This window comes from Anomalospiza imberbis, chromosome 7 (genome assembly GCF_031753505.1).
Source record: "Anomalospiza imberbis isolate Cuckoo-Finch-1a 21T00152 chromosome 7, ASM3175350v1, whole genome shotgun sequence".
NCBI classification, from domain to species: Eukaryota; Metazoa; Chordata; class Aves; order Passeriformes; family Viduidae; genus Anomalospiza; species Anomalospiza imberbis.
This window is the reverse complement of record NC_089687.1, coordinates 22058026-22074320: the sequence shown is the minus strand read 5'-3', so window position 1 is coordinate 22074320 and position 16295 is coordinate 22058026. Positions and strand designations below refer to the sequence as shown.

The following is a 16295-nucleotide window of genomic DNA, read 5'->3' as shown; positions in this document are numbered from 1 at the left end:
AACTCCCCAGCATCCACATGGCTTCACCAGCCAGAGAAGTCCAAAAGGGTCCATTTTAAATAAAAAACCTCAAGTAAACACAATTTGCCAATACTAAGTTTCTCTTAAAAAGACAGCATTTCCCAAATGATGTACAGACCCATATACAGATTTAGAAAAATAAATTGGACTACTAGGCTAAATATATTGGTAAAATATAGGAATGCTACAAATGTTACCATGGAAAAACTCTTCTCAATAGCAGTCTTAGGATGAGAGATCAAAACATTTTAAACTAAGCTTATTTAATTTTTAAAATAACTTGATTGTTTGGTGTTCTGCATATAGAGGGACTGAAAGTGCTAAATGCCGCCTATGATGCTGGGGAAAAATCTGAAGATGTACTCTGCTGCTAGAGTGGTTATGCAAAGTCAGGTTAAACACTAATCCCACTGATAACGAAGGATTTTGAAGGGAATCTATTTAAGAGTTTTAAATACTCTGTAGGGGGCAGTTTTGAACCAGATTAATGAAAATTTTAAGCTGGCTGATTCAAAGTTATGTTTTTATACTCAGTTTTATTATCCTCAGCAGCTACATGGGCATAATTTCTTTTTTTTAGGTAGACCTTGGTGCTTAAGCAAACAGGGAGCTGCATGCTATTGTATAACATCACCCAGCTGAGAGGCTTATCTGCATGTAAGGCTCAGTAATGGTAGGTAACAATACTTTTTTTAAACTACCAGTTACCGAGAACCACAACTGAATAGCAATGATTAGAACTTCATGGCAGAGGCCTGCATAAAAACCAGCTCTGCAAAAGGCCCCAAGGACAGAAGGAGAGTTTGGGATCTCCACAATTCTGGTTCAGCCCTGAACTAGGAATCAATTTTGTTGTAACTTGGAAGTATTTATGACATTTCTGGAAAAAAGAAAAAAGCAAAAAAATGCAGCAGATTCTTGGAGACACTAGTGTTGCCTGCAGCATTTCCAAATTCCTTTAAACATGTTATCTTCACTGTTTTTATTTATTTTAAATGGATATGATGCTATACCATGGAAAAAGATGTCAGCACACTTCAATGTGTTAGCTTAAAAATTAAGATTTAAATCAGTGTCTCTCCAGCAACATACCACTTTGAAGTATCAAAGTCAGAAGTGGACTATTGATCTGAAACAAAAAAGAAAGGTGTCCTCTCAGCAAAGTAATAGTCATTGTTACAAGGATTTAAGTAGAAGTGGCTCTAGAGTGCAACCTGAAGAGCAGGAGAGGCTCAGTCACTGACTCGTTTTTCCACTTGGAAAGGAAGGAACAGTCTAGGCCTCAAGGAGCAAAATGAAGTTGTATATGTAGGTGAGCTCTGTAATCGATAGCAGAATATTTCCAGTAGAGTCGGTAGCTGTCCATTGATCACCATTATCTTGATTTGAATGAAGTGTCTTGAAGCCAGTTCTAAACCATGAATTACAGCTAAAGTTGTTACTTATCTGATACTGTAATCATGTGAGCAGCAAGATTCACACTGAACACTGGTGGGAACTAAACAGATCAACTTCCCAATGTCCAGACTAAAAATGAATGCTTGCAGATGATCAGACTCAGCAGCTCTACCACTTAAAGCTTGAAGCTGATTGTGTTGCCTGGACAGATGGCGGGATATTTTTTTTTGTCCTCTCCTGGTCTAAAAGCTTTTCCTATTCTTTTTTAGTTCATGTACAGGGTCTGGCTGGGATGAAGCAATTTTCTTCACAGCAGCCCATATGCTGCTGTGTTTTGTGTTCTGTGACTAGAAGAGCACTGCTGGCATAGCAATGTTTTGGCCATTGCTGAACAGGACTTGCACAGCATCGAGGCTTAACCTTTTCTCATGCTCTACTCCTTTGGAGAGTAGGCTGGGGGTAGGCAACAATTTTGGGAGGGGAAACAGCCAGGACAGCACACCCAAACTGGCCAAGAGGATATTCCGTACCACATAATGTCATTCTCAGCAATAAAACTGGGATTGCAGAATAAGAAGGTGGAGGGGGGGGTTGTCTTCCAGAATCAACAATTGCTGGAAGACTTGCTGGGCATCAGTCTGCTTGTGGGAGGTGTCACCAGAGGACAGTGTACTTGCCACAGAGGTGGTTAGTTATTTCCCTTGCATAACTTTTTTTTTTTTTTTTTTTTTCACTTACTAAATTTTCCTTTAATCCAACCCATGAACTCTCTGACTTGTCCTAGTATCTCCCCCATCTTCCTAAGGGTAGGAGCAGGAGGTTATGTGGGTGTTTACCTCCTGACTAGGGTCAACCTACCACAGCTGGAAAAACCCCAACATTTATAGCCTGTATTATGATGCACTGTTACATACAAGAAGTTCAACAGTGCACGGTCAGCTGAAGACGTACAGCTTTTGCATAGGAATTTTTACTACAAGGCACTTGGAAGGACTTTCTTCCACATCTATGCACATGCACTTGCGTTGGTGTAGTGGTAAAACTTCTGAACAGGGCATGTCAGAAACATAGTGCAAACAGAGCAAGTATTTATTCTCTGTTCCTGTGTCCTCTCGCCATGAGGCAAGGGATGGGTGCCAGCGACCTAAGAAAGCTGATGGAAGTACAGCACCAAGGGAGAGGACATTGTGATTACAGTAATGGGATTTAAAGACTTTCAGAGTTCTGCTTCTCTCCGAAGACACATGCTGACTGGAACGAAGGCGACGGTGAGAGCAGCCCAGTGCTGTGACCCCTAAGGGGACTCCGCGCCTGCCTGCAGAACACACACCAGCACGGCGCCTCTTTGTCAGCACTGCTTCATTGCCTAACACTAGTGTCAGGAGGCCTGCCAACCTCCACATGGCAATTTGACCCTCACTTCCTCCGTTTTTGCATTAAAACACCTTTATTTTCTGTAAGAGATCAGCGAGAGCCGCAAGAAGACGGTCTTGCCGCCCGCGGCGCCGCCGGCAGTGAGCGCCTTCCGACACCGCCCGCTTGGACTTGGCTGGGCGGAGTGCCCGGGACACCGCCCGGGCCGGGCCGGGCCGGGCCGGGCCAGGAAGCGCGGCGGGAGCGGCGCACCGGCATGTCACGGCACGGTCGGGTACGATCCGGTACGGTACGGAGCGGTACGGCCGGGTACGTCACTGTGAGGAGCGGAGCGAGGAGCGGAGCGCTCACAGAACCACCCAACCCCGCCGCAGCCGCCGCCCTCAGCGCGGCCCTCAGCGCGGCCTAGCCCCGCCCCGCTCCAGCGCGCCCCGCAGCAGCGAGGCGCTGATTGGCTGCCGCGCCCGCGCGGGGCCTGGTGGGAGCAGCGCCCGGGCGCCGCGCTCCTCCTGCGGCGGCGCTGGCGGCGGGCGGGATGCGCGGCCCGGCCCGCGGCAGGTACGCGATGGCGGGGGATGCGCGGCCCGGCCCGGCCCCGAGGTGGGAGAGGGGCGCGGAGTGGCGGGTGAGGGGCGCCCAGCGCTCCCCATAGGAGCACTCAGGTACCGGACCCAGGGCACGAAGCGGAGCAGGGCGGCAGGTGCCCCCTCCCTCTCCCGCGGGGCCGCGGTGCAGCCTTGGAGGAGGAAGCCCGCGGCTGCGGGGAAGGGCGGCGGGCGCCCTGGCCGGAAGCGGGGAGCCGTGCGGCTGTCCCGGCCGGCGGCCCGGGGGCTCCGCTGACCTCTGCCAACGCCCTCCCGGCCCGCCGGGCCCGGCGCTGGCGGCCCCTCGCACAGGCTGCACCGGGATGGGTTTCAAATAAGAGCGCCTGACCCACCCACTTCTCGCTCCGTCGCTGTGCAGCCCGTGTGGGAACCAATTTGCCTTCATAATTGAGGCTCTACAAAGCATAGGGCTTCTGTGGCATGCATCCAGACGAAAACAAACGAAAATGAAGTTTACATGGAAAAAAGTTTAGTATTTTGTTGTACCTGAGGTGTCTTAGGACAGGCTAGCAGTAGGTGGTGGGTGATGCTCCTGTTTCGGTTTTGCTTGTTTCCTTGTCCGCGGCACTCAGCTGGAGAAACTTTTTTTGGTCCCAGTGGAAGTTTCTGAGGTCAGTAAATTTTGAGCGAACTGTGAGCAGAACTAGAGATTCAATTTGAAAGGTAGAATTTATGTTCTTTGTAGTGGTAAATATCTAAAAATACTTACAAAAAGTGGAATTACTAAGTTTGCAAAAAGATCTATTTCAAGAGCGTTGCCTTTTCCTTAAGGGGAGAGGTCTGTGTGACTGTATGTAAAGCCTTGGTTACAAGTTTCTAAGTTCCTTTTTTTTTTTCTTGTAGTACGTCTTCTCTTGATGTTATTCAGTCTTGAATTTCAGCATGTCAGTTATTAAAAGTTACTTGGGAGACTGAGTTTTGGAGAACTTTTAATCTTTAAAACATTAACAAGCCTGAAGAAATTTGAGACTGACTTGATAAAAGTGTAATGAGATCATGAAGCTATTTTCTCCACCTGGGTGGATGGGTGTGGATGACTTAGTGGATTTATGCCTCTTTCAAAGGAGAAACTTTTTCTGCTCTGGTCTCTTAGTCTGGCACTTCTCCTTTTTAATAAATAACTTGATTGTTTTGGGAGTAGAGGAGCTGCTATAAATATTTTTTTTAAGAGAGTCAGGTAATAAAATTGATAGTAGTGTTTTCTTAAGCTTCTCTGTTCAGTGTTTTTAATGCATCTGTTGTATGTTTTAAGCCTAGGACACGTTGCAGCTGTCTTACTTGTGTGTTGCATCAGTGATAATGTGTGTGGAAATAAGTCCAACTGCTCTACTGCTTAGTGAAATGCACTGCTCTGTACTAGAGTGCAGTCTTCAGAAGGGAAAAGTCCTATGCAATAATTTGTTGTTTAGAGCAGGGGAAGGAAGTAACTTGTGGGTGATCTCTTGCCGTGAATAGTAGGATAGATATTAGTGGTAGGTATGTGGAGTGGCTGGTAAGGAGGAAGGAGGAGAGCTTGAAGCAGTTGAAGACACTTTGTGTTGTCATGTCAAGAAGAAGAGAGTGAAGAAGGAAAACATCCTAGGCACTCCATAGTAATCATAGAAAATTTTCTACCTCCTCACTGAGGATTCAGTGACTGAACTGTAAATGTGAATCTAGTGGCCCTAATCCCTTAATACCTCTTTGGGGAAGGGTTTTGGTAGTATTGCAGACTGGCAGAGCAGCATGTGTAAAGCCTGTCATCATCATAGCTCCTGTAAAATCAGATGCATAGTGACACTTGTCAAACCTGTTTCTCTTCCAAGCATTTGCCAGGTATTAAAAAAAAAAACAAAACCTCGTGTAGCAATAGCACTGTGAATGTGTTATTGCTATAAGTCAGTCACCAGTAGCTCAAGGACAATTTGTTCCCAAAAGATCCTCTAACACTTCTAATGGAGAGGTTCTCAAACTATGGTTTGAAGGAAGACGGCGCACACAAAGGCCACGTGAGCATCTGTGTCTCTCTATGCCCACAGCTGAGCACCACCATTGCTCCTAAGGGCAGTGGCAATGCTAGGGAAACAAGCTAGATTTGGAGCCTTGTGCTGGCTTTACAGACTTCTCAGTTGCTATTTGACACAGTATCTTTATTGCAAAGCAATGTAAAAGCTATCTATGTCTGTAGAAATATCGTTGAAGAAAGTGTAGGCTCAAATTTACTGCAATATCCATAATGCAAAAACACGCTTGTATCTGCAAAGTCACAGTTGTGTAAAATTCTTGGTGTTAGATTGTGTGTGTGTGTGTGTTAAAAAAAAAAAAAGACTGCTGTTTTACTGAGGTGAGTTGCTGCAGTAGTGATTATTTTGAGAATTTGTTCAAGTCCAAGGGGTAATTGCTTTTTCTATATCCCACCCCTTTGTGCTGCTAATTTGGCAGCAGTGGAGCTAATTTGCCCATCTCTTCTAGCTTCGTCCTTGTGGCATTTCTGATATGGATTTCCTTATCTTTAAGGATTGCATTTTGAAACCATTATGGCCTATAGTTCTGAAGTCCTTGGCTTTCTTAAAAGGTGAGGAGGTTACCAGACTACAGCAGTGTTAGCTGTGTTTGTGCTAGTGAGCAGTGCATATCCTGTACATGTTAAATTGCTCTAACAGCCTCAGACAATTTGAAAACAAATTTGGGATGAAATATATTTTTCCATTTTGGCCAAAGGAAACTTAATAAGCAAGATAATGATCAGTTATATTTCTGTCTACCTAGATCAGTGCTTTGTTAAGTGTTATTGTTTCATTACAGAGTGAAAGAGGTTTGAGTCCTGGGTGGGGTTGAGCTTTAGTTTACTCTCAGGGTTGTTTTGAACTGATTACTTTTTTGTTAAATAGGTAAAAAAAAAACTTGTATATTAAATGGATGGAGAGAAAGTCTGCCATCCTAAGGTTCAATTGATTCAACTATCTTCTAATGGAAAGTTGCTACAATTTTGTTTTAGGAGCTTAGACCCAGATCACCAAATTAATGTTCTTCATGGGTTCCAGGTTTTTGTAGGGTGAGGTGAGCTGCTCTTGCCCCTTTGGAACTGTTTTAGAGTCATTTGATGTGTTGATGACTGGGCTGTGAGTTGTGCAGGGAAGACCTGCCAGTGTAGTGCTTTTGTATAGCAAATGAAATCTTTGAACTTAAAAATGAGCACACAGCACATTCTTGTTGATGAGAGCATAAAAAGGAATAGATTTATTTGAGAAATTTTCTCATGAACAGGATGAGATGTTAACAGGGTGTTGTTGCTGAATGCCTAGAGTTGCAACTAAAAAGGAATACTGAGTTATGCTTAGGGACAGCAGAGGAAATAACTGGAAATCAGTATCTTAAATAATTGTGCCCAACACTAAGTTTTTAAATTTGTTTTTCTGCTGGAGTATTTTGGTGGCTCTTTTTGCAGTTCATTTTTGCCTGTGTTTTTGAGAACTCCCTGCTGCTTAAGCATTTCGAAAATAAAAATAACTTTGACCACATCTGAGCTGATCAACAGACATAAAGGATGGCCTGTGATTCAGAAAACTGAATTTAAAAATAGCACATAGGTAGATAGCTAGACAATGGCTTTATACAATATTTTGATTTCTTAAGATGTTGGAATGAATTTGAGAATCTTTGATTATGTTGTTAGATTACTTCTAAGTGCTTAATGCTTTATTTCTAGCTGTGAATTCTTGTAGAAGATTGATAGCTCTGCCAGCATTTGTCCACAATAGAAGATGGGTGGATTAATTTCAAGATGGAGGGTAAGTAACATTGTGTAACAATGTAATAACCTTTAGTTCAGAAGATGGGAGTATCTAGGACATGTTGACTATTAATGCTGGCTGAATGATAGTGCTGAAATTTTTCTGTTAGTATGTCACTTAGAAGTCCAGTAGTGAGATATCATGACCAAAAGTATCCTTTACTAAATCACTAAGCTGTGAAACTCTGCTGTTGTCATTCATTTCCTTTGCAGTACCAGTCTGGCATTGGCATGGTTAACTTAAAAAAATAGAGTTTTAACTCCTTCTGTAAATCTAAATACTTTTGTGGTGCATCATTGGGATGGAAACTGCAGCATCTGTGACTTGAAAGATTGGTGACCTAGGTAAAAAAGGGATATGTGCAGAATACATTTCTGGCTGTTTAAACAAATAGTTTGGTAGTTAGTTACTCCTGTACAAGTCTGTCTTTCTATCTGCTTTTATTGGTTGTTGAGTGGTGTACTGAGTTTAGGAGGCGGAAGAGGCATGAGGTTTTTGACTACTCTCCTGGCAGGTGTGAGTTGCTGGAGTCTAGGTTTGCCTTTGCTTATTAGCAATTGACTGCAAAGTCTTCCATACAAAACTCCATTAAAGGTGAAACTTTAGGTGGACTGTCAGTTTTGAATAATAGAAACTCACTTTCAGGCTGATGCAGTGTGAGCTATGGCTTTTGAATTTGTCCTGTGAAGGGTGGGGCAAGATTGTGGCTTGATAATTCTCAGAAATTAGGAAAGATTCCTAGAAGGTGGATTTCCAGTTGTTCCTGTAGGGAATTTTACTGGTGATGACAGCCCTTATTTGCAGGTGCTTATGATTTATTTATGCCACGTGTCCTTATATGGAATGAATAGTAATAAAAAGCTGGAGTACTCATATTAGGGCTTCCTCTCTATATTCTCTGTGTTTTGCCTATTTCTGCCACTCATCAATTCTGTTCTTGTTTTGCTTTCCACCTGCACATTCATTATTGCTGTAGAAGCATTATAGATTTTCATTTTTGGTGATGTAGGAGAGGAGCTTTCAGGTAAGAGTAATGTCAGCTGTAAAATAGTGATTCATTACAGTCCCTTCTATTTGTTACACTAAAGTAGGAAAACTTCTTACCTTTATGTAAAATAGATAATTTATTAATCTATTATGGGTATGTCTTTTTGTTAGGAAACTGTTAATGTACAGTAATCCACAAAATACCGAGTTTTTAAAAGTGAGATTAATATCTTTGTTCTTTCCCTTGTAAGCAGGCAAAGCCTTCCACTGTAGAAGTATTAGAAAAAATAGATAAGGTATGTGTTTGCTTTTTGGTGTTTTGTTTGATTTTTTGTTTAGAAATATACGTCCATTTTGCTGGCCATATGTTTCTCTCACATTAGGTAAAATGCTCTCAGTAACTTCTAAATTATTTTGGTAATTATTTCAGTAGTAGAGATTCTGCATTTCAGAGGAATTGTTATAATTTTTTCCCTTAATGTTTAGGCATTTAAAAAACCAATACAGTATAATAGGTATTGGGAAACTACAGGGCAAATATTTATTTAGAGAGCCTGAAATGGGAATGAGTATGAAGCTACCTTGATTAAACAATTCAGTTATAACTAATTGTTTAAGTCCCATGTAAAGTAAAGTGTCACTAATGCAAAGTTCCATTCATCAGGTTGATTAGAAAAGCTTCAATGTATGGTTTTATGTGCAGAAGTTATAACTCTAGTGGTAATTAGTAAGGTCAGAATAACTGGATAGATTGTTCAGTAATCAATTGTAATTTTTCACCAGCATTTGTGACAGATGTCTGTGCTCTGTGGGGAAATGAACTGTTTTGAAATATGCTGTTGATATGTTTGTTTTAATGAAACTGTGAATACTTCTGTTGTCACTTGAAATACAGTCAAAGTGGTTATCATAGGAGAGCATTGCTTGATCACTTATTAATATAGCAGAAGCATCATACAGATGTTCATGATTTCACTCTTAATGTGAGGAAAGTACTGAGAGGAAAACAAGTAAAATGGTGGAGTAGTTCCAGCGATTCACCATGTTAGTAGAAAAGTGTCAGAGGCATTTAAAATTCCACAGGTACCTAATGAAAGCTTTAGAATGCTGAGTATGGTTAGTAGTGACTTATGTGATAGTAAAGACTGCCATTCATAAGATACTGGTATTTTTCACTTGTCCCAAATATACTAATGCATTACAAATGTGAAAAAGCGTTGCTTTTTAACTTCTCTTACCAATTGTTAAAAGGTGCAAGTGGCCCATGTCATAGCTGTATTAGTGTGGAGTATTTATGCTATGAAAGTTATCTTTGGGCAAATATTGTCATTTATCAAAGAGCTGCTTGACTTTTCTAATCAAGTATCAGATTGATAGGGCTGATTTTAGCAAACATTTAAAGGCAGCTTAGTAAAACCTCTTAGTAATTGCACTAATAAGGCTGAACCTTATTTATTTGCAGGAAATACAGACATTAGAAGAATTTAGAGAAAAAAATCAGAGGCTACAGAAACTATGGGTTGGAAGGCTTCTTCTCTATTCCTCACTTCTTTACCTTATTACTTGCTTAATTGTATATTTGTGGTGTCTTCCTGACGAATGGACAGCAAGACTGACAATGACACTTCCATTTTTTGCATTTCCATTGATGTAAGTAAATATGCCTTTTTTATTTTCTAACTGCTGTCTCTTTTATAAAAGGAGATGGAAGATACATCTCAGCAGGGGTTTGGGTTTGCTTTGACAATTCTTGAGATGTCATAACTTGCTGATTTTTTTTCTTCTAAAATAGATTCAAGTAGTTCGGCAGGTAGTTTCTTTGAGGAGAATGTCTCTTATGGGTCTGGGTTTAGTATAGAACTAAGTCATCATCAAAAGATAATAGCATCTAAAGTCACTTGGCTTATCAAAATTATACTGGGGCTAGAGAGCTGTGTCTGAATGGCTGTAAGGTAATTTAGTATAAGGGTTTTATTTTTACTGCAATTTGAGAAGAAACATTCCTATACAGAAGTAACCAAAAGTATGTCACCTACATGTAAAATGTAGTATATAAACCTGGGAAAAATACAAGAATGAATGGAGAAACTTACTTTCATGTGTTAGGTGACTGTTAACAGAGAATGGACTTGAAAGGTAATCACCCTAAGTGTGTTGAAAACTACTTTAATATAATTAGCTGTTTTTCTGAAAAAATCATCGATTGTTTTCTTCAACAAGAAAATATACAGTCTTCATTGTGCGTGAACTAGAGAGAGTATTGCCTACATACTTGTTTCACTGAGCTGATTGGCTGCTTATCCTGATGAGTGGCTTTTGTTGTCTAAGAAATCTACTTTTCTAAAAGTAACAAAATGGGCTCCCACCTCACTGAGCAGCTGCTTTGCTGCCTCTCCTTCCTCCAGACCATCAGGGAGGTGAGAGCAGCCTACTGAGCACCTTTCCTACTGATGGGGCAGTGCATTGGCTAATTTGCTGAAAGGATTGCAAGTACTTCCATTTGTACAGCACCTTGGTATGAAGGCATGGTTTGTAGATGCCCTAGCTTTAGACTTGAAAGGCAAAGTCAAAGTAAATATTTGAGGCTTTGCAAGTTTGATGAGCGTGGGTCAGCATCATGTAAAGTGTGGAGAACCCCCAAGGCGAAGATGCTTTTTATATGTCATACTGCGTTATCTGTACTGTACTGATATGCTGCTGTTGTGGACTCCTGCAGAGAGGATACATGGGCAGCAGGATCTTGACTGGAAAGGATTAATATAGAAATTAGAGCTCAAATTAATCTTTGACAGTAATATGAATTAATTTTGTTCTTAAGGACAAGCATTTCAAAGTCTTTGTTGTTAATATGTGAGGCTTGTTCATGCTGATAGGAAAGGCCTGTAAAAGAGGAAGTATTACCAGCCTCCTTTCACATAGGGGTGTTAGAATTAATGTAGAAATGAAAGCTTTTATTATTTAAGGCGATGGCTTCTCGTGCTGTGGTTTGAATTTACATGTTGGACCTCTATGCTCTAGTTTTTCTTCCAGTTCTGCTTATTTTTCTCAAGATGGCTCTCTGTAAAATTCTGATGTAGATGTCAGCTTACTAGCACTGAGAATCAGTCTTTTGTTCTCTTATGACTTGCAACTGTTTATCAGATTTTTTTTTCCTTAAGCTATTCCCCTTCAGCTTTTTTTTGGCAGATATGAATGGCAAGGAGCTGCCAGCTTGTCTTTGTTCTAGGTCAAGAGGTGACTCCATGCTGAATGCCTGGTGCCACCCAGTAATAGCTCTAGAGATTTTTCAGACCTAATCAAACTGGAGTATGTCTGCCTTTTCCAGCTTGCAGTCAGTCACCAAGTTATTTCTGCCTTAGGTCAGTCCCTCAGGGTCTCAGCAAGTTACTGATGTTGGTAGAGCAAGTTAAGTTTTAGGAATACAACTTCATTAATTTTAAATGTACACTGAAATACCCGAAAAGTTGAAGAAATATGTTAGCATTTTAGAAGGGTGCTCTTCTTGGAACTGATCTTTATTTGAATGTTGTGATTTTCACAGAAATCTATTTTCTTTTTTGTAAAAATTGGTTGAAATGGTCTGCTATTAAACTTTTGTCTCAGATTTCTTACAGAGGAAATGCTTTTTTATTTCATTATGTCTGACTTGCTTCATATTTAGAATACAGCTTTAGGTAGAAGACTATTAAGCATACATTTAAAAAAATGCTTTTGGCTGTGTAACAAGGTATTTAAGGCAATTTAAACCCTGTAAACATTTATTTCTTTTGGTACTTTATGAAGACACATTTTGTGTTGTGTAAGTGGATAAATCCACCTGTATTATTAGATCAATTATTTTAGTGCACCTTTGAACGTGGAATACTTTAACTTTTTTCTCTTACCTTGGATAGGCTGCTTTCAGATTCCAGGTGCCTCATCCAACTTGCCTAACTTGGGCTGTGTTGTTAATACTTGAAGGCATTTTTAACTGGGCAACCATTGTATAAATACAGAAGATGTTCTTAATAATTAAGTCATTATGAAAACTCTTAAAGACTTTTGCCTGCTTTCTTATGCATGCTTTTAGTCAGAAAAAATTTACCAAGAAAAGTGCCAGCTTAATATGTAGAAGCAATTCTAAGCTTTAAAACAAATGAAGTCCTGGTAATTGCAGAGAGACCTGTCAATTGTAAAATGGTCATAGATCAGTTTAACTTCATCTTGACATAAACTGCTCCAGCTAAGTCAGCTGAAACCCTGCAGAAACTAAACAGGCTTAGGGCTCTCTAGAATCACTAGGGCTCAGGTCAGTTAATTCTGCTTGGGAGAGCATTTGTACAATAGCTCTTATCTCATGGTTTTCATTGATATTAGAATTCCTCCCACAAATCTCTTTGCCTTAATTTTGGGCCTTAACTGCTAAGTTTCTTTTTTTTTTTTTTTTGGTAAAATGCATTATAAATCTATCAAATAAGAAGTGATGACTAAGTAATTTTCAGCTGAACATTTTTTAGCATGTGATGATATTGCTGCTGCTTCTGCCTTAGTATTTCTGCCTTAAGTAACAGTTAATTTCAATGGAGAAGATACTTTTATTTAGATCACTATTGATGTCTTGTTGACAAGATGCTAATTTAATTTTAGTTTTTTTATAGGAATAGTTTTTGAAGGTTTCTATCCTTTATATTTGTGAAATAAAATCTCATCTAAGTGTTGCTTGCTAAATGACTTCAGAAATGGTTACTGTAATATTTTTTAACTAATATAATTCTTCTTTTTATTCTAAAGAATCTGGTGTATAAGAACACTGCTCATTTTTTTCTTTTCCAAACGGACAGAAAGAAATAGTAAGTACTTTTTCCTTGCATTTTTTTTTAATATGTAGCTAGTTGAGAATGATGCTTACTCTGATAATGTAAATTCTTTTGATCATTTGGCTTCTAGGAAGACAAAAGAAGCCTTTTAGTTAATATTGAAGTGGGTAGTATTAGCTAAACTTTTTTCTACCACAGGAAACAGGAACAGGAAGGATCTTCTTAATCTTTCCCTTCACTTATAAAACTGTGCTTTCTCCTGTCTTTGCATGTGTCAAAAGTGTAATGGAATAAAATATGGTGTAGAAGTAGGAGGAAGGGGAAAGGAAATATAAACAGTAGTAGTAGTTCCCATGATGCTTGCATCTCACAAGTATTCTAGCAGTCATCTATTATCCTTATACAAAAAGGAAGTGATTTATAGCAGATGTGTATAATTTATTTGTCAGGATATCTTTTCTCTCCCAAGTTCTCCAAAGCAGACTTATGTTTTCCTGAGTGGGAAAGGTATAAGTGGGTGTTTTTCTGCTTTTTTGAGAGCTAAGGAAAATTGGAAGTCATGTAACAAAACGGAAAAGTAATGGAGGTTTTCAAATATATATAAAAAGATGTTAAATTTTGCATTAGAATGAATCTGCATGCTATTTTAAAAACAGCATCTGTGGCACTTGTCTGCAGTAGTTAGAATTCGTTTGAGACTTTCCTTGAAAGCAGTTCAGCCTGTAACAATATCTCATGGTGATGTGAGCAATAATACAGGAAAACTTCAGTGTTGCGCTGTGTTTTATGACTTGCAGAGCAGCATGATGTATTTAATTTGTGACAGCTTACAAGTTAAACATCACTTTTAGAATTTTTCTCAAACTGGGTGTTTGCATTTGATATGCAAGCACAGAACATACATTTTTATGTAGAAATAAAATTGTCCATATATTCTGTGGTGCTGTGTGATTTATTTCTAAGGTGAAATGAATGATTTGCATTTCATGGATGAATAAGGAAAACAAAGTACGTTTTTCTAGTTTACTTAAATGTCTTTATTGCTGTTTTGAGCATACAGGCAAGTCTAGTGCTTTTGGTGAACCTGTGTTTAAAGGGTTTAGTAGATGATAGCACATGCCAAAAGGGATTATTTCTGTGTGGTTCCAGAGACTGGATAAAAATGAAGTGTTTTACCTCAGAGATAAAAGTCCTGTATTTGAAAAAGAAAAATTAAATGTAGGGTTGAAGCAGTAAAGCAGGAGAAAGTGTAGCTGAGAGAGCAAGGTGTCAACCAAGTTGCTCAAAGCCAAATTTTTTTTCTGGGTTAAGTTAGTATAACATACTGAGACACCGGAGGAGGTTATTTAATACAGTAAAGCTCTGTGCTGGATAATCAGTATACACCAGCTTTGGGAATGATGCTGTGAATGAAGAAAATTTGTAGCTAGACTCCAGGGAAGGTGATGCAGAGAGATTATGGAATTTCAGTTTTTAGGACTGGCCAGGAAAACAATTGTTAAAGATTTAGGCTGATCTGTCCCAAAGCTGGAGAAAATAAATGAGGTATATTGTAGGTATTGCCTTCTCTAGTAGGAATTCTATTTTTTCTGTAGGCCTAATTAAGAGGAGATATGTTGGTTTCTTGAGAGTACTTTGCAGTAATTGCCATTTGGCCAAGTTTAAGGGGCAGGTGTTTCTTGAGGTTCTTGTGCACAGGAGGTAAAGTGGTCAGAAAGAAACACCCACACTTGAAACTGATTGCATTGCTTTGTGGAAGGCTGTGCTTGAAGATGTTCTAGGCATTTCTGTACCAAAAGCACTTGCAGTTTCTTGAGTAACCATTAATAGCTGGATGTGTTCTGCTGTTTATTTGGTTTCATGATACCACACTGCATTGCAATACATTTTAAGCTGTTAATCTGTGCGAGGCAATGTGTGAGACTGTGTTGTAATATAAATGTAACATTTGGTGAAAGGAGTTACCTTAGTCATTTGAAGATGCACACTTTCTAGAATTGTCCATCTTCTGTGGTCCATCCCAGGATTAAATATTGTCTTTTCCCATGTCCTATTAACAAATGCGGGTGGTTGTAGTTACCCTTTCATTGGATAAATAATAACCTTTCAAATATGTGCATGCCAGTTTTAGTATTTTGCACATTTAATAAAGAGGTGTATTTGATCAAAATGGATTTCTGCATTCTGGAAAAGTCCAAGTAATTATTTGTTACCTTAATTTAAAGTAACAGTCTTCCTAAGTAACACTGAATGGTGTGGAATACATATTTATAAATAGTAAAAATTTTAAAAAGGGTGTTTGGTTGGTTTTGTGTCTTGTAGTTTTATAAAGCTTTTTCTTTAAATCTGAAAAGTTTTTAAATCTGAAAAATGGGTAGGAATAGGTATATTTTTACAGGAAATAAGCTGCCCATGTTCAGTAGAGCTGAGAAAGGGTAAAAAGTTGTAGTTTATTGTTAAAATCTTCTTGCTGTGAAGAGAGGTAGTAGAAAGCTAGTTTGTTGAGAGAATGTCTTCTGCATTAGGTGATGGTTTATTACAGTGAGTTTTCCAAGAGTGTCAAGCTCCAAACATCGACTTTCAAGAGAATCCCACATGCATTTGGCCTTTCTTCTCTCTCTTTGTCTTAGACAGGTTAGGTGTTGTGCCTACCTGTTGTAAGAGTCTCTTAACACTTTGTAGTAGAATGACCTTCTGGTATCTGTTTTTACAAAACTGGGGGCTTTGTTGTAGTCCAAGAGTATAGAAGGGGTGAAACAGATTGAGCTTTGAAGCTTGGAATAGACCTGGCATTTGAAACTAGGATGTGTTAAGAGGTTTATGTGAAATACTGAAGCCAGTAAATCTGGTACTCAGTTATATTAATGCTTAGACCTCAAGGTTTTTTTTTTTTTTTGTATTTTGAGTCATGGGATTAAATGTATTTGGTCCATTGTTGTACCAGTTTTAATGTAGGTCAAAGCAGGGCACTGGCTAGAATTGGTTTGCTTAATGAGGAAATGGTACATAAAATTTTTTAATAGTTATAACTGTAAAGTGATAACAGTAGGCTATAATTTATAAGCAGTTTCAGCATTTTAAGTGATTTATTTTCACATAACAACTCTAGTTATTTTATACAGAGTTTACTGATGTTTAGAGTTGGTAGTGGTCAATACATAATTTTTCCTGATTTCACAAGGCAAAGTCAAATGTTTAGAGTGTGCTGAAATTATATTAATTTATATTTGAAAACTAATATATAATGTCCTTCTTTTAGATGATGCTCTGGAAGATTTAAAATCCCAAAAGAAAAAAATAGTAAGTAAAACTTCAAGAAAAAATGCTTGTTATCGTTCACT

General features: G+C 39.1%; 1 protein-coding gene across 3 annotated transcripts in view; it reads left to right on the top strand.

The window, feature by feature from the left end:
* The first annotated feature begins 3205 nt into the window (after positions 1 to 3205).
* Positions 3206 to 16295, top strand: part of LNPK (lunapark, ER junction formation factor) — a 42373-nt gene continuing 29283 nt past the window's right edge. Inside the window, exons 1-6 of one of the 3 annotated variants that reach the window (XM_068195939.1) lie at positions 3206 to 3351; positions 7087 to 7168; positions 8410 to 8454; positions 9621 to 9808; positions 12929 to 12987; positions 16214 to 16254. In XM_068195939.1, the coding sequence (XP_068052040.1) occupies positions 7142 to 7168; positions 8410 to 8454; positions 9621 to 9808; positions 12929 to 12987; positions 16214 to 16254 (360 nt within the window). In that variant the 5' untranslated portion in view covers positions 3206 to 3351; positions 7087 to 7141. The remainder of the gene's footprint in view (positions 3352 to 7086; positions 7169 to 8409; positions 8455 to 9620; positions 9809 to 12928; positions 12988 to 16213; positions 16255 to 16295) is intronic. The other 2 variants (XM_068195938.1, XM_068195937.1) reach the window with 2 other exon arrangements.